The sequence below is a fragment of the Ambystoma mexicanum genome, chromosome 10 (genome assembly GCF_040938575.1).
Source record: "Ambystoma mexicanum isolate Mex_15411 chromosome 10, UKY_AmexF1_1, whole genome shotgun sequence".
NCBI classification, from domain to species: domain Eukaryota; kingdom Metazoa; phylum Chordata; class Amphibia; order Caudata; family Ambystomatidae; genus Ambystoma; species Ambystoma mexicanum.
In genome coordinates this window covers 723131900-723159824 of record NC_090932.1, presented here as the reverse complement: position 1 = coordinate 723159824, position 27925 = coordinate 723131900, and the positions used below count along the sequence as shown (strand labels likewise).

Below are 27925 nucleotides of genomic sequence, written 5' to 3'. Positions count from 1 at the left end.
CATCTTTTTCTCCATCCGGTCGGATCGATCAGTTCTCCTTGCCGGTCCTGATGGGAAGATTGGGCGGTACCCCAGGCCCCTTGCGTCTCTGCTCCCGGTCTCCGGATCGTCCTCCCTGGCCAGTCTCAAGGTTTTCTTTCTCCTAGGACGACAAAGGAAGAGCGGCAATACCTATTCATAGACATTTTTCCCCCACGATTGATATAGTGGGGTGGCATATAAATTTATAGTCAAAACATATGAACATGCACATTTCTTTTTGCATTCAAAAACGAAAACACCCACATTGAGAAACTCAGAATTTGATAGGCGATATGTAGGATATTTTAAGTTAGAACTGAATTAATCTGAGACAGTACCCTCTAGGATTACCGAGGACTCCTCCAGTTGCTGCAAAGTGTGCCTGGGATGGCAACACTTCAACTGGTTTATATGGACCCACTTGTCTTCCCCCTCTGCCAAACCGCCTTTGGGGATGCGGATCTTGTAGGCCACAGGGGAGATCTTGTCTATAATCTCAAAGGGTCCCTTCCATGTAGGCAAGAATTTTCGCTGTTTGGCTGGTTCCTTTGGAAATTGTATAGATAGACCCGGTCCCCCACCTGATATTCCTTCCTGGAAGTTTTCAGGTCATAGTGGGTCTTCATACTCTCAGCTGATCTTTCTAGATTCCGCTGAGCATAGGCAAAAGCATGTTGAAGGTGTTTCCTTAAATTCTCCACATACTCATGAGTTGTGGAGGCATTTATCAACGTTTGCTCTTGGGTTCTGTAGAGCAAATGCTGAGGAAGCACCATCTTGCGTCCAGTCATCAACTCAAATGGTGACATTTTGGTTGCAGATGAAGGGGTAGATCTGATGGCCATTAGGACCAGAGGTAATCGGATATCCCAACTTGGCCCAGAATCTGCCACAAACCTTTTTAAGATGCTCACAATGGTTCGGTTATATCTCTCTACTGCCCCAGAAGAAGCTGGCCGGTAAGCAATATGCAACTTCCTTTTGACCCCCAGTATCTCCCACATCTTTGTCATCACTTCACTGGTGAAGTGGCTACCTCTGTCTGACTCAATCCTTAGAGGTAGACAAAAACGGGAAAATATGTGGGTAATCATCAAGGCAGCTGCCGTTTCTGCCTTGCAGTTAGGGGCTGGGAGACATTCCACCCACTTGGTAAACAAACATGTCACAGTCAACATGTACTTATTCCCCCTAGCAGAGTGAATCACGGGGCCTACAAAGTCGATTTGCAAATCTGACCATGGCAGTGTCATCCCCCTCTTTTGGAGGGGTGCACGGTGCGTGAGGGATGATGGCTGAAATTGTGCACACACAAGACACCCCTTCAAGTATTGGTCAAGGTCCTGCCCCATGTGTGGCCAGTATGCAACCTCTCTTAAGATTTCCAGTGTTGTGTGAAACCCCCTATGACCGGCGGTGGCCGCATCATGGGCGTGACTTAACATCAGGCTTCGGAATGAGGTAGGAACCACCCACTGATTGTGGCCAACTTTGGATTTCCTTACCAGCAAACCGTCTTGGATTCGGAACATTTTTGGACATTTCATCAACACTCTTAGGTCCTCTTTCCCAATGTAATCGGTATCCGTCAGGGGAAAGTTCTCAGGGTCCTCAAGGTGTTGGTAAAACTTACCAATAATTGGATCCCCCTTCTGAGCTGTAATCAAATCAGCATCAGGGGTCTCCTTACTCCATTGTGCAATTGAAAGATCATTGTGAGCATTTGTCTGGGACCTAGTGATAGCAGAGACCTGGATTTCCCCCAACAGGGACTCAATCTCAATTAGATCCCCTAGGATGGCCCCGGTTTTGGCCAGCTGATCAGCTAAGTCATTTCCAGTTTTGTCTGGTCCCTCTACTTTGGAATGACCCTTGATCTTTTTCCAATAGATGGTCATCTCATTCGAGGTGACCAGATCGTCAATGTTTTGGATCAACTTCCCATGTTTCAAGGGTTTGTTGTTAGCACATAACATGCCTCTGGTTTTCCAATTAACCAGGTGCTCCACAAACCCGTTCCGTACATAATCAGAATCTGTGATTATGACCAGTTCGTGGAGTTGATGTTGGACAGCAGTGAGGATGGCTTGATGCACAGCCATCAATTCTGCCACCTGACTATTTCGGGGACCAATTTTGTATCCAGCGGAGGGTTCTGGAAACTGCATTCCCTAAGCCAGCCACCAGTTCTTTCTCCCCGTCGTTGTCAACATGGTAAGAGCATCCATCCACATAGACAGTGGGCATTCCCTCACACTTGTCTTCTTCAAAGACTTTGTGTGGGGAATTAAGGTATGCCTCCGTGTTGTCCTTGATCTTTAGACTTTCATCCTCGAGACAGTTTTCTCTGGCACAATCATGCAAGTCAGCCAGACCTTGCGCGAGGGGACTCTTCTTGTTTTGGCCATATCTGACCTCCACAGGAAAGCCTTGCATTGACAGAATCCAGGAAGTAATTCGGGAATTACTCACATTTCCGGCCCGGATTCTGTCACTTTGGAGATATTGCAGAGGCTGGTGTGGAGTCTCCACTATGATGTGTTCCCCCTGGATAAACGGGCGGTAATTCTTCAATGCCCACACCGTTGCCAGGAGTGCCTTCTCACAATCGTTGAATTTTTCCTCCACAGAGGATAAAGTTTTGCTCGCATAGGAGATTACTTTATTGACCTTGTCATGCTTTTGGTATAATACTGCCGTCAAGCACGTATTAGAGAACCCTGTCTCCAGGAAGAACTCCTTGTTTCTGACAGGGTAAGCTAAAAAGGCGCTTGTGAGAGGCTTCTCTTGAGTTGTTTTACTGCCTCGGCTTGTTCTGGACCTCATTCCCACTTGACCCCCCCCCTTCAGGAGATGAATCAGGGGTCTGGTGATCTCTGCGTAGCCCTCAATGAACTTTCTGCTGTAATTAGTCAGTCCAAGGAGGCTCCTTAGTTCCCGCAGAGTTGTGGGGTCTTTCAGTTTCTGAAGTGCTTCCACTTTCTTTTCCTGGGGACAGAGACCTTGAGGAGTAATCTCATGCCCCAAGAAATTAACATGGGTTCTACACCACTGTGCTTTCTGAAAGGAAAGTTTTGCTCCGGCGGCCCTCAACTGCGTCAGAACATAACGGATCTCCGCTATGTGTTCCTCCACAGATGAACTTTTGATGAGGACATCATCTACATAAGCCAGGTTACCCCTTGCACCCAGGTCGGGCAAGCCTTGTGTAGGAAAATGTTGAATTCATTGCCGGAGTTGAGGTATCCGAAGGGAGTCCAGGTCCATGTGTACTGCTGGCCCCCAAAGGTAAAATCCAGCTTGTATTGGTCCTCCCTACTGACAGGCACAGTCCAGTATCCATTGGTCAGGTCTATTGCAGTGATTACCTGTGACCCCTGGATCTGGGCCAGCCCTTGGTCAATGTAGGGCAGAGGCCATCGGGAAGTATGGACCCGTTTGTTGAGCTCCCTGAGGTCGGCGCAGAGTCTCCACTGGCCGTTTGGCTTCAATATTCCCAGCACCGGATTATTGAAGGTGCTGTGAACTGGACGGATTATTCCCCGGGACTCAAGGTTCTTAATTATTTCAGTAAGGGACTCCATGGATGCGAGAGGCACACGATATTGTTTCACAAACACTGGAGTCATGCCAGGGTCCGTGGGGATTGTTGTTGTGTGGATGTCGGTGCGGCCACAGTCATATGAGTCTACCGCAAAGAGATCTTGGAAATCCAAGAAAACTTGTTTCAACTTTTGCTTTTGTTCCAGAGTCACACAGGCATCAGCTAGGTTGACTCTCTCTTCCACCATCTGCCTGAAGCCTGGAAAGACTTCTGGTTTGGCTATCTCAGCGGCCTCCTCCAGCTGGGTGGAGAAGTCCCTGGTCAGAGTGCTGATTTGGACTGGAGGCTTCAGGTGGGAAAGGCAGCCCTCATGGACCTGGAAAATCACCTCATCCCTCCTGAAGTCACAAGTCACATCTTCCTTACCATAAGGGCAAGAAGTGTACACCAGGAAGTTCCCCCCATGCCGGGTAAAAATCCTGTCTGGTGTTGTATTGTCATCACTGTCACTGTCAAAGCAGTCCTTGGGGATTGGCCCTAACAGTTCATTACCTAAATCGATGGAAAAATGTCGGTCATCAACCGCCATTCCAATAATGGTGCCTGCGGCTAGAGTAATACTCTTTAAGTCGCTGTTATCCACCTCTATTAGAATGGTGTCATGTTCTATGTTGACTAATGGTGTTGGGTTTACCCCTAACCCTTGCTGTTGGAGAGAAGTGTTTAGATGTATGTAAGCATCAGGGTTTTTCAAATGTTGTCCTCTTTTAGCTTTCACTTCCAGTGAGAATTGTCGGGTCCTTTCTGGGATGGTGACTTCCTCTTTGATCTGAATTTCAACTGCATAAGGTAGCAATTGAGCTGACCTAAATGCTTTTTCTGGATCATCACAGCCCATGGGATTATCCGCTAATCGGGACCAAGCTTTGAAGTTTATTAGGTCAAAACTAATGGCAAAGCGATTGAGAATGTCACTGCCTAAGTAAAAGGCGGCAGTGAGGTCTCGCACGACCCAACAATTATGGACTATGCTCTTGTTGCCAATGGAGATTGTGAGCATACACCTGCTTGGCAGGAGATGTTTGGAATTAGGCACTTCCAGGTCCATTTCCCATTTGTCTATCAGTTTGAATGTGGGAATGGCTGGATCTTTTGGGAGTTGGCGGAACATGGCTTCGCTGATGAAGCTCTTACCGTTGCTCACACACACTCGGGCGAGAATAGAGTCCTTCCCATCATTTAACTGAACAGGGATGAACAACTGCTCTCCAATCTGCTGAATATCAGCCAGGCTCTGAGCTGATTTCACATCTTTCTGGACTATAGGAGTGGGAGTTTCTGATTGTGTATTAGTATAGAATTTCAGAGTGTTTCCTTCCAGCGTGGAATACCACTTTAGACTGGAAGGAAGGTTGATTTTCAGAAATAGAGAGGACCCCCCATCACCAGTCTGTTGTCCTACTGCTATTACTGTCACGTCTGGAATTTGGTTATTCTGGAAGTGGAATTCTACTTGGTCAGATTTTTGTTCAACCATGTGGCATGTGCCGTTTAAACTAACATGGTTGACACTCTGTTTTAATTTTATGGGTCGGCTAGTCTGGGTCCAGAGGACCTTGTTTACGCAATCTATTAGGGGTGACAACCTTCTCAGGAGGTCATTCCCTAGTAAGCAAGGGGTGCCCTCTGGAGTCACAACTATGACCGGGTGTTTCAACTTGTGTCGCCCAATTTTAATGTCCAAATCTGCCGTCCCCTCGACGGGAATTTCCTTCCCGTCAAAGTTCTGGAGTTGTCCAGGAAGTGAGGTGAGAGGAATTTGGTAATTCCCTCCCCTTCCTGCATTCAGTTCATCAAAGGCCCTTCTGGACAGAAGGGTAGCTTGAGATCCCGTGTCCACCAGCGCTGAAATCGTACCCTGCCCCTGTACTTGTACCGGGGCATAATATCTTCCCTCCTTCTCCTCAAGGGGGCACAGATAATGCACATTTCTGGACAACTGGTGGGCTAACTTTCTGGTTTTGGACATTGCAAGAGAAGAAATTTGGGCAGAATTCTGTGGAGAGCCTTGGGAATCTGAAAGAAAAAGTTGGCAACTGGAGATCAGAGCCATTGTGGGTTCCCCTGGTTCCGGTTCTGGGCCGCCCCCCCCTTTTTGGAGGCAGTCATCAGGATGGGTTTGAACCAGGGGATTTTGGTATTCTGGGTTCTGGGATGAGCTGATGGGCGGCGGTAGCTCAGTCTCCATATCTCCCCAGTCTGAATTGGCATCCCTTGGGACCCATTTTTCCTTGGGAGGAGTTCCCCCATCTCTGAAGGAGAAGATCCTTTTCCCAGGATCTTCTGAGGATCCCTCTCCCTCAAATTGGAAGACCTGAACCTCCTCCACAAAGTGGGTCTGTTTGGGTCCTTTGTTTCCCCTACCTCCTCTCTGCTCCTTGGGTGGCAGACTTTCAGGGGTAGGAGATTTTGTTTCCGGTTCCTGGTTTTCCAGGGGCTGTTTACAAGTTGGGAAGGAAGCTTCCTCCAAGTTTTTACACCCCCCTTCCCCTTGTGCCTCCTCCCTGGGAGCCGGTGTGTTATCGGGGTGCTGCCCCCGTCATTGTTCTGGAGCACCAGGTCCAGAGTTTGGGGCATTCTGCGGTGGCACGCTCATCTGAGGGTTCTGTTGAGCCCTCAGTATGTGACCCAGATCCCTTGCCATATTTTGGACCTGGCGCTCTAACTGGGAAACCCGCTCAGGCTGGTACGGGGCTCTATTTTCTCCCCTGGGCTGATCCTGGGAAGGGTAGCTATCCCTTCTCTGGTAGTACCCCTGGTTGGGAAGATTTTGGTACCCCTCCACCCTTGGCCTCCCCTCTCCCGGATTAGGTTATCTGGGCTCAGGGATTTGTGGAAAGAAGGATGGATGATTTTGGGGCTGGAAATTGGGTGGATACCTGGGGAAAAAGTTCTGCCCAGGATTTGGAGAATTTCTGCCCTCCTTGGGGAAGTTAGGAGGGAAGTTCCCTGGGTTAGGTGCTTGGCTGGATCCCCCCCCTTGGGCTGGAGGAGTCCACACATAACCCAGGATGGGTCGATTTCCCTTGTAACGGGGACTTACATAATCAGGAGAGCGAGGGACCCCATTTGTGGGCCTGCCTCCTTGGCTCCCTGTCTGTGACTGGCCCGAGGACCTTCTGGGCCTAGCATTATTAGGTGCAGGTAGGTTTTTAGGCCCCCCCATCTCCAAATCCAAAACGGGGGCAACCTTTACCTCTGCCACCTTGGCAGCAGCAGGGTTGCTGTTGGTTTTGGGGTTTTTGGGCTGGTTTTTGTTTTCCACCGGTTTCTGCACCTCGTAGATGCGGGTGGCTTGTTCAATGACCCATTCTAAAGATCTTTTCTCATGAAAATCTCTCACGAGCTGGGTCATTATGTATTTGGGCAAGGCATGGAAAAAAGTATTAACAAATTCTCTGCTGTCTGTGCGCACCCTTCTGGTGGTCTGCGCAAAGGCACGTTTCAGTTCTTGCACGAATTCTTGTGGGGCCTGATCCTCCCCGCATTGCAAATTGTAGGCTGCCTTGCGAGCCTCTTGAGGATTTCTGTGAACAGAAAAATGTTTCAAGATGGCCGCCTTATAGGTGGACCATCTTAAATGATTTTGGTCCTCCAGCCCCGCAAAGAAACTGGAGTATTCTGGTGAGAAGGTCCACTTTACATATTGGATACAGCTTTGGCTGTCCTTCAAATGAAAAGTCTCCATCATTTGCTCATAGAGCTCCAAGTGTTCCCAAACAGAGTACTTGGCGTTCTTATGATAAGGCGTGATGACACTCCTGATTGCTTTAATCTGTTTCAATGGGTCCTTAAGCAAGGTCCTTTTTTCCTTATTGGCCTTTTTGGTTCGGGTAACCCTGGTCCATTCATCCTCTGACTCAGAGGCACTGCTCCCAGAGGTTCCTGTCTGCTCTTCCAGGTTTTCCCGGATTCTGCGAGCCTGGGAGTGGCTGGCAGAATGTGGGGACCTGGTCTCCTGTGTCCTGCGCCGTTCAGAGGAGTCTTCAGATTCCTCCTTGCTGCCAGGATTTGATGGGTACCCCCCCCCCACTGACCTAACTGGGCAGAAGTTTTTAGGATGCCCTTAATGGGCCTATTCTCCTGGGGTTCCCCACTAAATTGCACTGTGCTTGGGTGCCCATACCCGGATGCCCGCCCATCCATTCCTGGGAGGTACTGGCCTATGAGCCCCATGCTTCTGGCTGGATAGTAATCTGCCATCCCTGTGGCCCGGTGCTCATGTGCGCCAGGGGACAGGGGGGTGGCAGAGTCCAGGGACTGAGAGAGATAAAGGCCTCTGGTACTAGGGCTCCTGAGGTTATGCTCAGGAGTTTCCCTTTCCCAGCGAACCTGGTCTCTATCCGCCCCTGCTCCCTGTTGCAATGCAAGAGCCTGCGCCTTCAGTTCCTCAGTTAAGGCCTTACTAGACTCTATCAGTCTCTCCTGCATCGCTACCTGTTGTTGGAGCCTATCATTGTGCTGGCAGAGAGCCTCATTCTCTCTCTGCGTTTCCTGATTGGTCCTGGAGCACTGGGCCAGTCTTTGCTGCAGGAGGGTTACCTCCTGAGCTGTGTCCCTATTGGCCTGCTCCTTTCTTGCGAGAGCGTCCTCCACGTTCCTGGTGTGCTCTAACAAGTTATGGTGTTCTTTTTGGAGGTCACCCAGTCCCTGGAGGGCCAGGTGATTTTCTTCCATTTTTCTTCTTAAGTGGCAGACTTCCTGGCCTAAGGTGCCCCTTTCCTGACCAAGAGCTTGAATTTGTGACGCCAGGTCGTCCCTTTGCCTTTGGAAGGCACCAGCTTTCTGGCGCTCCTGATCAAACTCTGCCTGGGTATCCAGGTCTTTCAGGATCAGTTTATTGCTCTCCTCTTTCTCTCTGTCTAGTTGGATTTGCAGGGTGGCTACCTGCTCTGTGCATGCCTTGTTGAAATTGATCTGTTGCTCCAGCTTTTTTCTGGCTCTGCAGTAGGGAGTCCAAACTGTCTTGGCGTTCCTTCTGCAAAGCCAGAATTCTGATATCCTGGTCTGTCTTTTCCTGTTGCAGTATATCCATGTCCTCTTTTATTTTAATGATATACTGCCTTCTATCATTTTCTGACTCCTGGCTCCCCTGCAGCCTCTGCTCAGAAGAGACCAGGTCAGATTGGACCTTCTCTAACGCCATCTGTCGCTTATTCGCCAGATCTTGGCTTTCAGTACATTTATTCTGCATGTCTCCCATATATAGGTACAGGTATGCCGCTATCCTAACCATCTTGTCTTGTTCATCCTTAGCTTTAGGAGCCATGTATAGTTCACTCAGGGCCACATGTAAGGGACCCTGATCTCTCCATATATCTGCTCCTGTTTCAGTGACCTGTTGCGTGATGGCCTGCAACCAGACCATGCGGTCCTGGTGAGTCCACTCACCTCTCACAAATAACTTATGTAAGAAGTGCTCTCTGGCTATTTTCATGTCTACTAAGGTCGTCATTCTAGAGATTGGTCTCTGTCCTGACTTACAGAAGTTTGCATTTTATTTTTGCAAAACAGACCTTTTCCTTAGAGCGTTCCTTTGAGGAGTGCTTTACAGCGTAACACAGCGTGGTGATCAGACCGGATATGTGTATCTGGTCAGCTGGCACGCTGTATTAATCTGCACAAGTGATAGATCTAACCCAAACGTCCGGCTCGAGCCCCCAATTTGTAAGAGGATTCAATTCAACACTACAGCTAAGTCAATGCCTAGTCTGGGATACTGAATGGAAACCCTTATTGATATATCTTTACGTCCAGTTCATGCATTCTGGATGACTACCCCTATATAACACCCCTCTCTTGGAATCCCCCTGACCCCACTGAGCCAAGAAGTAGTTCTGTTTTGCAAGTTTTAAAGGTTTATTTGATAATTTTAAACAATAGATATATATATCACACTTTATAATAAATATCACACTTAATCTGAGCAGTAATCAATAATGGATAGTCCGGCACTAGCACACTTCTTTATAATCAATGATGAGTGGTTATAGGATGGATAAGATAGCAACAATACTTTTATGGTTTCAAATGGATGCAAGGTGGAATGAAATTGCAGTACAGAAATACTCAATATGATTTCAACAAAACAATGTAATCACTTTTCTCTGGCAATCCACTCCCCCCTTTATGCAATGCAAGGAAATGGAAGGAAAGCACACAGTTCTCAGAAATGCAATCAAATGTAATTCAGTTCACCCCAGCAAGCTTAGACTACAGAAGTTTGAAACACGGGCCCAAAATGCTTTTATATGTGCTGGCAATGAAGTGAAAAATATGCTAAAATGCTTTTAATTCCCTCTAGAGGTTCAGGGTGAGTGGTATCTAGTTAATATTAGTCCAGGCTCACTCTAGCAATGATTCAGGGATGGTTCTTAAGAGGCAAACACATTTTTAGCAAGGAAAGCAAGGAAGCTGCTGTTTTCACACGTGGCTGGATTTTTAACCAAATCGCAAATCGCGGTAAAATTTGCGAGTGCGAGAATCGTGATTACAGCAATGAGGAGTTGGAAGTCGGTTCTAGGCTTGTTGAAAAGGTGAGATTCTAAGCTTTCAGAGGAAAGTTAAACCAAGTTCCTAGCCCAAACGGTTCCAGAGATACGAACTATTAAATAAAGGTAGTTTTTCGGATTTGAAATTTTAAAAGTTCAAAGCGACAGGTTACAGCTTGCAGATAGAAAATGACAGGTGACAGCTTTGCAAATGACAGGTGAGAGTTAGGAGGCAGTTCTGGTTAGATTAAAATAGATTGAATTATATTATTTTAACTAAGAGATTGGTTCTGCACAGTTCTGCTAGGTACTCACAATATATTTTTGAATTAGGCCTCGCCACGGATCTGGTCAGGTTTTCTTCACTCGCCACGGATGGTTTCTGCGCACAGCGTCTGGGTCAGCTCTACTCTGCTGGTCTGGTCTGGGTCTCTGGTTCTGATCAGGTCTGTGGGTCCGGATACAGTGGTCTCCGGTTCAGCTGGTCTCTCTCTGGATACAACACTGCTCCCTGGCAAATGGCCAGAGTTCTTGCAAAGAATTCAAACAGCTCGCCTGGCTGTGAATAGTGGCAATGATTTGAGGCCTGCTAAAGAGGGATTTAGCTTGTAGTTGACCTCTCTGCTACAAATTCTGAAGTAAAGTCTTGGTCTCTGAAGGTGGATAGATTGAAGTCTCTGTGTTGGCTCTCTCGAGGTTGATGGAGGTAAAGTATGGATTTTCCCGGCAGAGCGTCCCACAGCAGATGGAATAGAATCTCCCTATCTGTCCTGACTGTCTGCTTTAATGTGTTTTGAAAGTGGGTGGAGAGGCTAGCTTTCTAGGCCCTACCCCTCTCCACTTGTCATTGGCCACTTCCTCCTCTTCCCCTTGATTGGGGGAATGAAATGAAGTGTCATCATGATGAGGTCTGTTTATGATACAGAGAACCCACCCCTGTCAACTTTACACACAATCTATATCTGATCCTAATAGACATATTTCATAGATAGACAGTTGTTTGGCATTGCATACACGCATCATGCATTTACTGATGGTAGCCCCTGTTCCAATTCTGTCGTTTCTAGGAGCTTGGGTTCAAAAATGGCAACATATTTCACTTTTTGGTCGGGTTACCAATATTGGATTTGTCCCCGCATTTACACAAATGTTCGCAAAGCATGTGGGCATTAGGTGGTGGAGTGTCAGATTTTTAACATACATACATTTAGAGTAATATCCTCTTTTCCGCTAAAAACCCCCCTGAACATACCACCGGGTCCTAACACGTCTTCAAATGTGCACAGAAAAATCACAAGAATAATGATATCACTTATAAAATTTTCACAAGTCCGCTCTATGAATGATCCATCTTTTTAGATTTATGTTCTGGCCCCAAAGGGGTGTGGTTTCCCCCAGCACAAGGTTGAATTTCTGGTTTTTCCAGTTCTGCCAAGCCAGCTTGCTCTCACAGGCAGTGGTCCTCCCCTTTCCTTCCAGGAGGAAGCCACTTTTATGATCCCCCCCAATAAAACATTTGCCTGAGTCAGGACAGGGCTTTGTTCAATTTCCTGCAGAGCCCAGGTAATTCAATCAGAGAAGTGTCATATCCCTTTTGGTGGGAACAGCAAAAGGCAGCTAGGCCTGGGAACACAGCTGTTGTGCAAGTCTCAACTCCTGTCGGGGGTAGCTGGTGGGCAGAATTCAGTTTCATTAAGCCAGGTTTCAGATAAAATGTCACTTTTTGTTCCCCAGTTTAAGTCAAGACAATTTTTACATATGCAGCTAGAATGCTGATTCTAAGTTCAAAACTATGACATTTCAACAGTGACAAACTATGTGACACTCAAAAGTAGGTCACTCAGTTAATTTAAACATTTTCGATTTTTGGTAGTTTTAAATCCAGTTTCAGTTAGGCTGCTGCAGACCTGCAGAGCTCAGCCAGTCTTGTTATGAACATTCAAGTCACTTCAGAATATAACTTTACATTGTATCCACCTCTCAGTAAGTCTTTCTTTGGCCTGCTTTGGGTTCATTTATTCAGTTTTACACAAAAGTCTGGTGGTTTTAAAACGCCGGCTTTCTGATAGTGGTGAGTACTGGTAATGCAACCATTTTGGGGATTTAAGAAAATGAATTCCCCACAGTTCTAGGTTGCTTTTGACAATCAGCATTGCCATTCCCAATGGTTTCAGGCTACTGTGTGGGTAGTCCAATGGTGGTTTTAGGCAGTGCCCTTCTGTGCCCATAACATCGGCAAAAATGGGTGGCAGCCTATTCTTCATGCATTTCCCTGGGCATTTTCTGGGAAGCTCTGGCTATCATGATGTTTTCAATGCCAGTACTGCACAGTTTTTGAGGTAGGGCTCGGATGCATGGGTAAAAACATCCCACACCCTGCAGATGCCGCCTGGCACACCCTGCACTGCCACCTGGTTTACCTTTCCCAGCCTGCATTGCCGCCTGGCTTACCTTGCACTACCTGACTGAGACTGCCCCCTGCAGCCTCAGCCTTTCCTGCACTTAATTCTGGGCCATGCTGCTCTGGGTGCACTTCTCCCTGTACCCTCTCCCCTGCACTTCTTGTTGTGCACTTGGATGATCTAAATGACACTAGGCTTAGAAGGATTGTTTGTCTCCCTTTGTTCCCCCACCCTTGCTTTGTTGCACTTTGAAACACTTGTGTATAGGTACATAATAAATGACAAATCAATCAATCAGTCTATTTAAGAAGAAAAAAAATGTCTGTGCTGCTTCGTTGGCAGCAGCGACTGGGGAGAGTCAGGAAGGGTTGCCATGGACATGGAATGTGGTGCTCCACTCGGAGCCCCGCTTCCATATCCAAGGTATCACCAGGCAACAAACAGGCCTGTGCAGCCTGGGATGGAGAAGCCCCTTTCAGTTAAGGAGAGGGTATTTTGGGGTCCGCAGGGGATGGATTTCAGGGGTGGGAGACAGGGGATGAAGGATAGGAACTGTAGCGGGTGGAGTGTTGGTGCACAGAGCCATTGGCTTGCTCCCAACCCAGGCTTTCATCAGTAGATAGAGCCTGGGTTTGGAGTAACCTGATAGGCTCCCGCACCCGCTGAGGATGCTAATTTACCTTATTCAGATTTATTATGAGGAGGTCTCTGGAGACATTTATATCAGCAAGAATTCTGTTGCAACCCACCATGAACTTCTCCATGGGGCTCGTCTTCTTTCCGCAAACAAACTCCTAAGTATCTTTATATAAAGAGTCACATTGTGGTTTAACTATTTCAGTGTAAATCTGCAAGGATCTCCAGGTTACCACTGTGTGGAGGGTATAGTCCCAATTTGTGAGTAACCATGACTGTTGGTACACATGATGGAAGTGATAACATTCTAACCGATATATCATTCCTGGCACTACTTTGTTTGTAGTAATTAATGACTAGAATAAATGAAAATCGACAGAACCGATTTAAAAAAAAATGTTCATACTGCTTGCTCTCTTATTCTGTCTATTAGTTATTAAGAAACCCAGGTCTGTTATCTGTTTTACAACTTGCATAAAGGCACCATATATATACACGAATTTAAATTCATATTTATTACTGAAGTTGTAAAAAAAGAGATAACTGTTTTATTGTTGTTTATAATGAAATGCTTGCTTTTTTCTGGCTTCTGAATCCCACATAAGCTCTGCTACAACCTAATTAGTGTGTGATCAAAGATCTTTATATCATGCAAAAAAGCTAACCAGTGCCTTTTTTTCACAATGCCTGACGGGAACATTCTCTCTGTGGTCAACATGTCCGCTAGATCTGATAGGTTCAAGATGAATAGGCACAGGGCCAGAACACAATCCTGATGTGGACCTCTCATGGTGGGATGTTGTCTGTCAATGCCCTCTCACTATTCAGCCTGGCCTTCACTGATGCGTCAGTGTTCATCATTATTAATAACTACAAAATACCAGCTAGAGAATTCAAGAGAAGTAAAAACTATGCTACATACTTCTAAAGGGGTGACCGGATGGTAGTTTCCCGGATCTTCTCTATTGGCCTTTTAAGGATTGCCACTATTTGAGCATCATGCCAAGAAGCTGGCATCCTGTGGATATTGCTTATATTTTAAAATAGAGTATCTATTATCTCTGACCATAATTTTGGATTTCGTTTGAGAATAACATTTGAAATCCCATCAGACAAGTAGAGATCTTCTGTTTTTGAGTTAGATCCATCATGTCTTCCTTAGTTTATGATAGGCAGCATTTTGGCTGATTTATATTTACTAGATTAATGGAAACCTTGGATGAATATGCATATAAGTCACACAAGTATTTTTCCCCTAATAGTAGTGGAATTGGATTTAATACAGATTTAATACACTATCCGTTTGTGTTTCCTGATCTCAATTGATCAATCTCTAGAATAGCAAAGCACTCTTATTGATAACAGCTGCCAACAGATATATTGACCATCCCAGAGCTCCATTAATGATTTATGTTGCAATAACCAATTTTTCAAGTTCTGCTTAAGTACCTTCTTCCTTGCCTTTAAACAAAATATATTCAATAAACCATTCTTAAAGATCTCTTTGATTTCTCTTCTTAACTTCCTTTTTTTCTTTTGTTCCTGTATATAGAACACATATTTGTTGCTGCTGGGATATTTTCCTCTCTATTGAAGTTCTTCATGGTTTCAAGGCTCGACAGATATCTTAGGAACTCAGAAATGTTACCATGTACACATAAATGATCATGACCGATCTTATCAAGATTGTCCCATACAGAACACATTTTCTTGTTTACATTCGGACGATAGCGTGGTACCCTGGAAATCCTATTTCCTCCTGAATTCACAAGCACATCAGTGGCGCCCATTGTTTTTCTTAATCTTACCTAGATTAAAACACAAACGTGATATTATTAGTCTGTGATCACTTAAATCCGTTATACAGATCACCAGATAGCTGCATTGCATGAAGATTAGTCTGAAACAAATATATTGTCTATTATGGATTCTTCTTTATCTCTAAATTAAGTAGAGGCTGCTGGTTTATCCCTCTGTATATTTCCATTTTCCTTGTATAAATCACAAGTGTATGTTTTCTTATTTCATCAGACCTCTTGATTTTTCAGGTTTTCTTGGTAGATTGAAGTTTTCCTTTTTTATCCTTCACCTGAGATGCTCATTTAATTGGCCTCTGCAGATACAGTTTAGATATCCAACCCAGATTACTTAGTTTGAGTTTCCCACCTCAAACCATGCTGCCAACAAGTTATTTAAATTGTCTATGCAACGCATTAGTGAAATTGTAATATATATTTATCAATAGTACAGAAAAGTCCCCATAGGTGTGGCTCCCTTATGGAAAGACAGCCAACATTCCTTCTTATTTGTCGGCCCACAGAGATGGTTTGACATTAAGCCCATTGTTTACTGCGATCAAGAGCCTGTTAGAGGGACAACCCTTTAGACCCTTTTGAGCTTTTTGTAGAAAAGTGGAACAGCCGCCAAATACATTTTTTTTCAGTTAGCCAAACTTCTTGTAAACAATTAATTTCAAAATTAGACAAGGTAAATGGTGTTGAGGCTAACTGAAGAAGGCTATTGTGATCTTAGGAGTTGCAAGGTAATATAGTTAATTGGCCCCCTCTAAAGACACCTCTGGTACTTGTTCGGTTTGCAATGTTGAGTCAACACAGGTGGCAACCAGGCCCAGTCTAAGGACTGCTCGTCAGTGTTGCTATTTCTTGAAATTAGAGAACTTGATTCATTTACCCTGATAAAGTCGCCTTAACAAGAGATGCTGACATCCCTTTTCTTCCACCACTAACTTGGTTGCAATACATACACCATTCAAACTGTAACCCCTATAGGGAAATACATTGCAGACTAAAGACATTCATGATTCTGTATTATCCAAGATCAAATAAAACATTAATTGGGAATGTGTATATAACAGCACTAATCCCTCCCTGTTATCATTTGGAAATTCTTCTTGTAGTAAGTCTGCAGATGTTTCTAGTCTTAATTGAGGAATTTCTGAAGACCGGGCAAGGAAGCTGGGGCTCGATAGCCGTTTCTTTCACTCCAATTCTTTCATTTTCTTTTTTGGCTAAATTGTTGGTAAATTCCTGGGATGAAAGACAGGATTCTTCACTGATTAAATGATGTGCTTGAGAATTTGGCTCATTTCCTACTCTGTGTTTGTCAAAACCTTTGGTCTTCCACTTTTTCTTTTGTCTAGTTCCCATCTGGGTATTAATTTCCTGGTGACTGGAAGACAGCTCTCCATCTTCATTAGGCAGACAGGCTTCCCTTTTTTCAGGATGTTTCTTAATTTGGCCCTTAAAAAGTGTCTGGAATAATTTGTTGAAGCTCTGAATTCTTTTTAGCTTCTGTTTCTTTGCTTTTTTAGTTTGCTGAGCATTGCTTCTCTTCTGTTGACCTTTTCTCCTCTTCCTTTTGAATACAATGTATCAGTTACACATTCATTCTTCTCCACTCTAGTAATAAAAATCCTTTTGTTATTTCTCCTGGATTGACATTTGCGAACAGTACTGCTATGCAGACTACGAGGACATTGATTTATCATGGGTAGCCCCTTCTTCATTTGCTTAAGGATTATTTCACGGTTTAGTACCTTGAGTTAACAAGCAGCTTACATCTTAATACGATTTCTCCATTAGAAGCCAGTCCAGTTTGCTTTGTATGCTTTCTGATTTGGAGGAGTTAGTCTGAACCACCTGTGTGGCGTCGTCATACAGTCTCACAGGGGATTGAAGGACCAGGTTTACGGCCTAAATTGAAGCTCAGCCAATTATAACAATTGTATGGCCTTTTCCTGTATTCTGCTTACAGGAAGGTGTGAGTTCGTCATATATTGGCTTGCATTCATTCGATAGCTTAGAGTAGCTGGATCTTGACGGTAGCCTCTCCATATTTTGCAAGTCTAGAGAGGCTTCCATAAATTGTGATAAGCCCTTTGCAAAGCAACTTTCTTACTCGAGACATAAACACGCCTTCAGCAAAGACAACTCATTAGAATCGAGCTTCTCAGGTAAAGCCCTCAATTAATCACTCTTGTCCCTTCTTTTATCATTACTTGTATCAGTTTCTTGAGAAACCGGCCATAAATACGTGGTTGATGTGCCCAGTATAAAAAAGAAAATTGATCGGAGGGTCACTTTGTTGAAACCAAAATATTCCTTAGCAGCAGGGGCAAATATTGTGATTGAACTCGAACTTTCTCTACTTTTTCATTCAATTTACCACTCCCATCTGTTGATGGGAAAGGTTCGATTTTTTTCTTCAATTTAGAAATGGGGTCCCTTCAAGACTCAGAGGATATTTGCGTCTCATTAGAAATTAAACGTTTGCCACTCAGTGCAGACTCCTGTGGAGACTGTGTTGATGGTCCTCAGTCATTAGCTTTACTTCTCAAATTATGCATTCCGAAGTCGTCGTTCTTTTTAAATAAATGTATGTATACCCACCCCAGGCCAATACAGTTCCACTTACAGCTGGAGACTGCACCAATGCCACTGCTGTTCCCTGCTCTCAACTACTCCTAACTATGCACTTTGCGTAGGTGCTTTTACATGAGGCGCAAGATGATATACGCTCCTCTCACATCAGGCAGCTGTAGCAGACGTTGTGTTGGCATGTCAGACATCTCAACAGCAGACAATCTGGTGCCAATTTTTTTTTTTTACCATGTGCCTGTATTGATGCATAAGAGGATGAGATGTGCCGCTCCCTACGTTGCTACGTCACAAGCAGTGCTTAATTTGTGCGCGTGTTTACCAGGACTCACCCCTGGTGCTTATTTTTGAGCCCTGGCACTTGTCTCAGACTCACCAGTTTAATCATGGAGTGGCCAGTGCATCCCTCAACCACAATGAGCAGGTGCGAGCTGTAGTGTAACCCCAAATATGTCAACACTGTGGGGAGCAGCTATGGGTGGAGGCAGCAGTGGTGGGGAACTTCCCACCTGCAGTGTTACATGGGTGCTAGAAAATATTTGGGCCCTGCCCTTATTTTTGTTAAAAATAAGTACTGGGCACAATGTTACATGTTCATGCATCACGTTACTCCACCTCAGCATTTGTGCTCACTAGGTATCGCATAGTCATCAATGAATACACACATCTACACTAACTTGTGCACATTTCTCTGGAGGTCACTCTCTTTGCCCTATATTAGCCCGTGCTCAGGTAATCTAGCCCCCACCAGGAAAACCCTACCTTGGAATGTGGCGGCAGAGGCCACATGTCCACACCTAGCTAACTCCAAGGAGCCATTCACCTGTTACCTGAAATCAATGAACCATTTTACACGTTGTGGATGAATATATGAGGTGGAACAGATAGAACTGAACGCTATTCGAATGGGCATATCATTGCCGAGACTAGTGCAAAATGACTATTTACCCAGCACTTAACTATCGGATTAAAAGACATTTTACCTACAGATTAAATATTTTATGGAACCCGCAAAAGTGTTTTTAATGTCAAATGTAGCTCATATCTCCTACTGGCTGTGGCTTTAGCAGAGTCTTACTTTTGGATTTAGGGGTTGCTACTGGGAGTTTGTACAGGTCTATGAAATTACATCATGATGTAAGACTTTTTATTCAGTAGTTCAATTAGGCTATATTCTGCATCCTTGAATTACTTGAATAACAATGTGGGTTGAACAGCTTTAAAAAAAAAAACACACACACAAATAAATGGGTGACGTCGGGTTTAATGAGAGCGAAGTTTATATGAAGACTTTATAATGATGATGCTAAAATAGCGAAGTTATAATTAATATGAATGAAAAAGTAAACAGACAAAAAAAAATTACTGTAAAACTAATTAAATTATATTTAATTAAATGATCCAAAGAAACATGCCAGTACTGACAGGGAAATGACCAACTACGGATCTAGTTTGAAAATAATCCTAATTTGCTTTTTTTTTTTTAAAAAAAAAAGCTTTGATATTTGAAAATGTGTTCTACATACTTAGGGCCCGATTCACAGAGCGATTTCCTATGGGATTGCGCCATTATAAAACACTTCTGTTAATCGGGCACTTAATATATATTGTGTATTCAGTATGTAAATAATGTTCTTTGTTTTATCTAAAGTTATTTGTCGTAAATGCACATTTTCCATCTTACTTTCATCACTCATTATTTTCTAGCAACGTCCCTCTGTGCACTAGTTGAAAGTGTTATGTTGTTATGGGGGTATTTGTGTTGTTGCAATATATACAAGCCACCTCTTTTTCCGAGGCAGACTGGGTTGCTGCTTTTGGTGCAGTCACTGAAGTGCAGCAATTAAGAAATGGTTTCATAAACAGGTTGGGCTGGGTCTAAGGAGCAAATCTTATGCTGTGGTCTAAAGGACATTTTCAGTTAATAAAACTATTAGCTGGAAGGGCAGATTTTTGCTGCTGGGACATCAGTCCATTCTAAATTACTTTTTATTTTTAACGCTGGTAGAGTGTCATCGAAGTACTTTTTGTGCATTCTGCTACAATGACATTCCATGCACTTGATATAGAATTCCTCGTGTGGACAACAACCTGGGAGGTGGTTTCCACCGAGGAGTTTTTAACCATAGACAATGACAGCGAAGTTTAAGTTGTATATGTCACCTGAAATCCAGTGTAGAAAATACCCTCGTCTTCATACCAATCCACGATTAATAACTTTGTAGTATTTGCTCCCCTTTGCCACTTCCCCATGACCTGTTCTGTTATATGGAGAAGCATGCCAGTGGGTGGAGAGGGTATTCTTGGATGCCCTTCCATCACCCTCCCTTGTGTATCTCTTTACTACCCTCTGAAAAATCACAAACAATATTTGGAATCCTGCCATCCCTGCCAGCCCAGAGTCCCTTCTTCATCTCCATGTGGCATTGCTCTCTAACAAGGCGGAAGACCTGCAACTCATGCATTGTGACCCCTACTGCCAAGCATGACATTGATTCCACGACCTGCTTCTGCTGTGTGACTGTGAAGCTCCCTGCTTGGTGCTAGGCTTGTTACCTTGACAGGCTTATACTGCCAAGGTTGGCAACGCTCCCCTGACCTGCTTCTGCTGTGTGATGGCATGCTACTGCCAAGCATGGCAACTCTTCCTGACAGAACGTAACCAGTGGACCCATATGCAGACAGACTGATAACATGGCCTGCGGTGGTGACCAAATCCCTTTCCCTCCAGGTAGTACACAAGAAACATTGGGTAAGTGTTGGCAATAAAAGGCAGTGGGAGTTTATTGCACAATTATGGTCATAACAAAACATAATCATAATTACAGTAACCATAATATGCTGTACTTTTGGGCATCGGGTCCCGAGGTTACCCCCTCTGGCCCGTGCCGCCATTCTTGTCCCACGACAGTGTGGTCACCGTACAGTGACCTGCCTTCTTTCTCTTTCTTCTCGCCCTTTTTCCAGGGTGGGAGGATTCTGGGAAAAAGAAGAGACTCTGTGTCCACAAAGTACTCTTTTGTTTGGGTCCCCGTGCAGGGACCACAAACTGGTTTGCTTGGGTCCCCGTGCAGGGGCCTAAACTGATTCTGTTTTCTGCTGCTAAAAGCAGCTCTTTTAATAGGACCCAAGGGCTGTCCCCTGGGTCCTTGTTGTGTCTGTGTGGGGGCTATGGTGCCAGCCCGTTGGCCGGTAGATGCAGACAGCAATTGCTCCTTATGGTAGCTTAAAAAGAATGTTCCCCGCCTACTTCCTGCTTCTCAGAGCACTGGTGTTTCTTCTCCCTTTGGGAGGAAGGGCAAGGTGTTGATTTAACACCTCGCCCTTCCCTTCTGTCATCCCGGCCGGCAACTGTGTGTCGTCTTGTGGCCGTGGTGGGGCAGAGGGGGAGCATGGCCCTGTTTGTTGGGCTGCTGCTCGCCCCTCTCCCCAGCCTGGCTGCCATGGGGCACAGGTTACCTGGCAGCGTTGCCCGTAACCAGTGGACCCATATGCAAGCAGACTGATAACATGGCCTGGGGTGGTGACCAAATCCATTTCCCCCAGGTGGCACATGAGAGACATTGGGTAAGTGTTGGCAATTAAAGGCCGTGTGATTTTATTGCACAATTATGGTCATAAAACATAATCATAATTACAGTAACCATAATATGCAGTACTTTTGGGCATCAGGTCCCGAGGTTACCCCCTCTGGCCCGTGCTGCCACGACCTGGATGGGTTGCCGGCTGTCTAGGTTCCCCCAAAAGTTGTTGCTCGTTGCTTCCCCTAGTTGTATTGTCTGCTCACAATAGTTGGAGTTCACACTTTGACCGTTCCTGGTACTGGACCCTGTGAGGGGTTTTGTAGTGGGGTGCATTAAAGGCTGAAAACCTCCCCCCCGCTATTGTTCCCGCACTTTGCTGGCTTGTAGTTATGTGTGGCCCAACCTCATGTGTTAGCCTCCTATTTCCCTTTGTACAGCTGCCAAAGCTTGTTTCTTTTATAAACTAATCAATCCAGTTTGTTTAAGCAAAATTATACCTTTCTTACCCCTTGGGTAGGGATTGGGGCTCCTGCTCTGCTGCTCGTGGTTTTACCGATTCTGGGCCCCCTTCTTCAGCATCCACTTGCTGCAGTAGTTATATATAGCCCTGCTCAGGGGGGGCCTGTATTCACCGCAGGGTTGACGTGGCTTTATTAAATTGCTTCCTGCATTGTGCTAGTGTATTGAGCTGTTCCTGTGGAGTCCCCTCGTGCAACCCCTTTATTTCCATTTGCTCATATTCCAACACGTTTTTGGTTATCATGCTATTAGCTGTTTTCTGGCCCTGGCCCTTGAGGCGTTGGCCTATTATCTATTTCTAACCATTATTGGTTTTCATGCTATTAGATGCTTTGCGGCCCCAGCTCTTTGCAGCGTTGGCCTGTTGTCTTGTGCTGCGTGGTGTTTTACCACCAGGGGTAGACTCGATCAAAAATAGGGGGTCCTGGAGGTAAATGTTAAAAATGGGCCCTGGTATATATTTCCAGACAACGAAAACCTTTTTCTTATAAAAATGAGTTACCTCCCCCCTGCGACCCAAGATGCGGTAACCTGTTGTAAAATCTCCCGGGTTTCCTATGGGACGGTCCACCCTGTTTTTCCATTGCTTGTTAAGAAATGTTTTAGCACCTGCATTCAGGTTCAGTGCTAAATTGTGGCTCCCTGGCCCCGGCCCTCGGGAGTTGGCCTGGTATATTGTGCTGTGTGGTGCTTTTCCCGACTGCTTATTAAGTTGTATAACCCGTTTTCAGGTTCAGTGTTACTTTTAGGTCTCAGGCCCCTGCCCTCGGGCGTTGGCTTTTTGTTTGTTTTATTTCTAACTCATATTTCTCTGAGCATTTTTGCTGCCTATGTGGGCTGTGTTTGCCCTGTTCGCTATCATCTTATGTACTATCTGCATGACTTGAGATTTCCCTCATATGCTATGCCTCTCTTTGTGTTTGAAAATTACACGTTACTCTTTTTAGTGTTCCTTCACCCCTTGTTTTTCTCCTTCACAAGTGTTTGTTTTAAATCTGTATGGCGCGTTGAGTGCGGTGGGTTGATGTGGTGTTCATCTGCTATGGCCCATCTATGTGCGTAAACGTATACCTTATTGTTTTTACTGCTCTTTTACCCCTTTTTTGTCCCTTTTTTCAGTTTTTTACAGTATGGCGTGATGGTGTCTATGTTTGGAAATATCTCGCGGATATCTTGCCCTGCCTGTTACTTTTGCTGCCCATTGTGGAAAACCTGGGTTTTTATTCTAGCCCCCGTCTTGCTCGTTTTTCCTGCGTTCTTGTGTTGATGCTGCTTCTTGACCCATTGACTGGATATGCTCCTATCTGGGACTCTGTTCTAAACAGCTGACAGGAAACCCTGCTTCTGTGTCTTCCTTGATTGGCCCACCTGTTCTGCCCTTGCTGTGGTCTGTCACGCTCTGAAAGCGGAGACATATGCTGCAGGAACTCCCACTGTCTGGAATGCTTCTCAGTTTGAGGAGTGGGCTGTGGGTTGATGTTTGGTTTTACCTGGCTCAGCTCTGCACCTTGCTGGCCTGCCTCTTGTGTTTGATGTCCGCTTTATGTTTAATAAATAATAAAAAAATAAATTTGATTTTTGCATTTATATTACTCTACAAAACCTCAGGTATCTGAGCGCTATTTATTATTATCCACGGTGTGTGGTGCTTATTTGTTGACCTTGGAAGGGTGAAAAGGCTGAGCTTGGCCCTGCTGCTCGATGTGCTATCGGGCCGGTTCTGTATTTCTGTGTGGGTTTAGCTATGTGACGTATAATACCTTGATTTTGTAAGGCTGGTGGGCTGTGTTTGGTACCGCCTGGACTAGAACCTGGATCCGTCGTTTTTGATGGCTGTAAACGAAAATGGTCCGCTTGCTGTGCTATCTGACTGTTTGGTTGTCTGTCCTATCTTGGCAGTTGTTTCAGCTCTCAGAAAGTTTTTGGGACTGGTTTTGGTTTTTAGTCTCCCTGAGTGTGTGCTTCTTTAGGCCCCTGGCTGGCTGTGGGATTGTTGGTAATTTGGGAATAGTGTGTCTTTCGGTGTCCCCTCGTGGGTGCCCTCTTACATACCTTGCTTTAGGTGTTCTTTGGTGCCGTCCCTCCTTCTTCACATGGCTCCTTACCGCTAGCACCCGATGTAACAACTGTTTCTGTGCTCCTTTTGCGTCTTGCCGTCACCCCAGCGTCACCCCATTCCGGGCCAGTGGTCCGATTCGTTGTACTCCTTGAGTAGTTTTGTTGCCACTGGGTCCCCCGAGAAACGGGTTCTCCCTAGTTGAGAGCTAGTGTTTCAAACCCCGTTTCAGGGTTCTGCTGTTTATTCTGCTTACACAGAAATATTTGGCAAGCTCCATTCGGATAGCTGCTTGGAGTTGGAGATCCCTGTAAAGCGAGTTCTCCTTTTATTAGACTTCTTTTTCTGAATGATATAACTTTGTGCATCTGCTCCCCTTAATTACTTTGTGGAAGCATTTAACTGTGGTTAGCTTTATGCTTGCACGTGGTTAGCTTCTAGATGCGGTTCGACCACCACCTTCTCTTTGTTGCATTCTAATACATTTAAATCCGCAAAGTGCTACTGCAACCTCGGGTATCTAAGCGCCGCTTCTTGCCCCAGGCATGTTTGTCTGTTTTTCTCTGGATAGTTTTCTCCATAGTTACTTTGTCCTGGTTACCATGTCTCCTTGCCATGCTTGGTGGAGGTGTTTGTGGTGTTGCGGTAGGTATGCAGATGATGTCTTTGGAGGCATGTTTTCTGCTTTGTTGCACCCCGTGCTCTGGTTACTGGATTTGTAGTTAAAGTTTGACTCCTGTTGTATTTTGGAGTACTGTTCATCTGGTTGTACTTGGCCTTGTGCACTGTTCATTTGTTGATTTCTGCTCCGTGTTGTCCTGCCTAAACCACTGCACATGTGTTTGCTCTGTTCCTTTTCTCCGTTCCCTCATGGAAACACCCTCCATAAACTCTGTGTGTAAGACTTGTCTGGTCAGCTTCATCTCTCATTGTGCCCCGTGCATGGTACTGGCTTGTAGGTTTTTAAGAATAATTGCCACCCGCAGTGTTTTGCATTTGGTTTGCAGCTAGTGCTGTTTATACTGATTTTAGGAGCTGATTGATATGTAGAAGATGACATATGTCACTGAGGTAACCGCAGCCGGGGCTTTGTAGCCATTACAAAATGTAGCTAGCAATGTTCCGGTTTTTGCCACTTGACGCCTTTCGGACGCTCGTGCTGCTGTGTTTTTTAGCGTGCTCTGCGTCATCTGTTTCTAACTTGTTTTTTCTGAGTCTTGTTAGCGCATCGCATAGAGACCCTGCCCAGGGTTTCGAACAGTTGCTATTATGTTCAAAAATGTTTGCACTTGCTTTACTGTGAGCCTCACATTGGGTTTTGCTTACTTGATTCGCCAATTCTTCTGTGTTGATCCTGTTTCCCGACCCTGCTGTGTTTTGAAAAAACAACTGTTCTGCGTGGCCTTGCTTCTGAAACCCCTGATTTGCTCAGCTGCTGGTTCTCCAGTGCTGTCAAGCCACAAACCTTTGGCCCATGACTGGGTTTGGTGAGCTGCTATGTGCCGGGACGTGCTGGCTGGTGCCCCTCGTTTCAGCACCTATGCCCTCAGTGCGAGGGTTGCTCCGCCCTTGTACCCTCCTGATGTCCTACTTTCTTTCTTAGCCACTGGTAGGAAACTGCATCTGAAAACGAGGTGTTTTCATTTTGCTTGGCCCGCACAGTGCAGTGTTGTATGAAAAAGCTGCTCTCTTTCGGCTGTACTGGCGTAGGTATAATAGAAAATGGGCAGTGATGCAGCAGTGACTGAAGGACTGGAGAGAAATCTGTCCTTCCTCCACTCGCCTCCGAGGTTCCACTTGGAATTGATCACAGGTGATCTTTCTTTCTTTTCGTTCCAATACTTTCGCGGTTTCGAATGTGCCCCAGGGAGGACCTTGCTGCTTAAACAAACAGAGCAGCCGAATTGTTGCTGTTCTCGCCTCTCGATAATCGTGGGGCCACCTGGGATGAAAGGGAATTCCTGCTGCTGGATATAACAAAGCACGGGGGTATTTTCTTCTCCTTTGCCTCGCCTTTGACTGCTCCGTCAGGGTAAATGGAAACCCTGCTGCTTCCAACTTCTCCCGTAGGACACTGCTCCCGCACCTCCCTCAATGCTCACAGTCGTACGGAGCATGGACGGACTGTTTCTTCCACCTTTCTGCCAGCCCCGCGGCTGTCTTGCTGAAAGGAAAACCTCGATGTAAATGCAAATGGTAGCGTTTTTGCAGTTTTTTCCGCTCCCAAATCGAAGTTCGTCCCAAACGAAAATCTTTGTGCCCTGCAAGGCAGAATGGACTGGATAGCTGTAGCCTGTAGTGTTTAACAAAATTCTTTTGGAAACGGAGTCAGGAGAAAACTCACATTACGAGTAGACCAGTTCAAATCTGAGCAGGTCAGTGCTCAAAAGGAAGAGACTGTGTACACAAAGTACTCTTTTGTTTGGGTCCCCGTGCAGGGACCACAAACTGGTTTGCTTAGGTCCCCGTGCAGGGACCCAAACTGATTCTGTTTTCTGCTGCCAAAAGCAACTCCTTATATAAGACCCAGGGGCTTTCCCCTGGGTTCTTGTGTATGTGTGGGTGCTGTGGTGCCAGCCGCCTGGCCGGCAGATGCCAACGGCAATTGCACCTTATGGTGCCTAACAATAGGGTGACCAGACGTCCCGGTTTTTCCGGGACTGTCCCGGTTTTTGCTGCTCTGTCCCCCTTTCTCAAGATTATGTTCCCATTGGAAACTGCAGTGGTCCCGGTTTTTGGTAGTGTGTCTTCATAGCTGGCATGCATAGCTCGCAAAGAAGAAATGCTGCATTTTACAAATTAAGATAGTGTTCGTTTGTTAGAAATTGATTATAAAATGTGTTTATTTTAACAGTAACACTGAAACCGCCTCTCCTCCAAACGCTACATAAGTGTAGTGCCTTGACAGTGCCACTTTCAAGAGTTAGTCCTACTTTTATGTTAGTTGCCCTGTCCCGGTTTTTTACTTTTTAAATCTGGTCACCCTACCTAACAAGAATGTTCCCCGCCTACTTCCTGCTTCTCAGAGCACTGGTGTTTCCTCTCGCTATGGATTTACCACCTAGCCCTTCCCTTCTGTCATCCCGGCCGACGACTGCGTGTAGCCTATTGGCCGTGGTGGGGGAGAGGGGAAGCATGGCCCTGTTTGTTGGGCTGCTGCTCGCCCCTCTCCCCAGCCTGGCTGCCATGGGGCACAGGTTACCTGGCCCCACTTGATACTTGGCAGCGTTGCCCAGAATCAGTGCCACGTTCGCAGGTAACTCTGCCACTCTGAAAGAGACCAGGGACAGCACACCGGCCTCCTCTGCTTACATGGCATCTCACTAGAGTTTGGTGAGGTAGAGAAAAAGCCCATTCCCTTTCATGATGTTGCCTCAGTGAATTATGTTTTTCACTTTTCAGTACTGCGACATCAAACTATTGGGATCAAATATTTTCACGGCCTAGTTGTGTAAAATGGCTTCTAATGGAAGCCACGCACAACAAGGCAATGCTGCCTCAAGAAAACAAAACACCACTCTAGTTACATTGGTCCTTGTGGGAAGCATCCAACTCACCTTGGTTATGGTTTAGCCCCAATGACCTTAATAAAATGTGTTTAACACGCTTTAATTGCTGTGGATTTGAAACAGTGCCCCTTGCTTACTCATAGTGTGCTGCATTCTGCTCCAGCAGTTCTCGCGCGGTTTCAATATGACCTGCACTCACACGGAAATACACATCCCGCTGGGCGACAATGAGATCAGCGGAATCGGGTCGCCAGAAATCGATCTGAAAAATGGAAGACAGCAACACTTTATGCCCAAAAAGGGAGATACAGCTTTTAAAGCAATAGTTCTATGCAGCAACATAGCAGACACCGTTATTCCACACTGTTATGCATGCACAATTTATTTTTGCAGGTGTATTGTGCAGAGTGCAGCACTTTATCCCATGACAGAGTTTCACAAAAAAAGCGATGAATTGCAATATTTATTAAAATGTCAATGGAGCTGATTCAATAAACCTTTTAATGGCCTAAGTCTGACTACTTTGATTCCCCATGCGGTCATACTATATGAACTCGTGCTGACTTCTCTGACGGCCAGGGCCTATTGACAATATTTATCGTTCATAGGAACATTGTGGGACCCTGTTGAGGCTCATTATGTGAAGCCCTGAAGCACATTCAAGCACGAAATGGTCTGGAAACACTTGAAGAACTGGCAACCTAGTGAAATGACTTGGTGGTAAAATGTGGGGGCAATGTAGAGGACTTTCCGGATAGATTTAAAG

General features: G+C 45.4%; 1 protein-coding gene across 1 annotated transcript in view; it reads right to left on the bottom strand.

Annotated features, from left to right (window-relative positions):
* The window catches only part of LOC138491677 (mast cell carboxypeptidase A-like), a 209035-nt gene that overhangs the window by 175560 nt on the left and 5550 nt on the right, over nucleotides 1-27925 (bottom strand). Inside the window, exon 3 of the mRNA XM_069618318.1 lies at nucleotides 27297-27421. Within this exon, the coding sequence (XP_069474419.1) occupies nucleotides 27297-27421 (125 nt within the window). The remainder of the gene's footprint in view (nucleotides 1-27296; nucleotides 27422-27925) is intronic.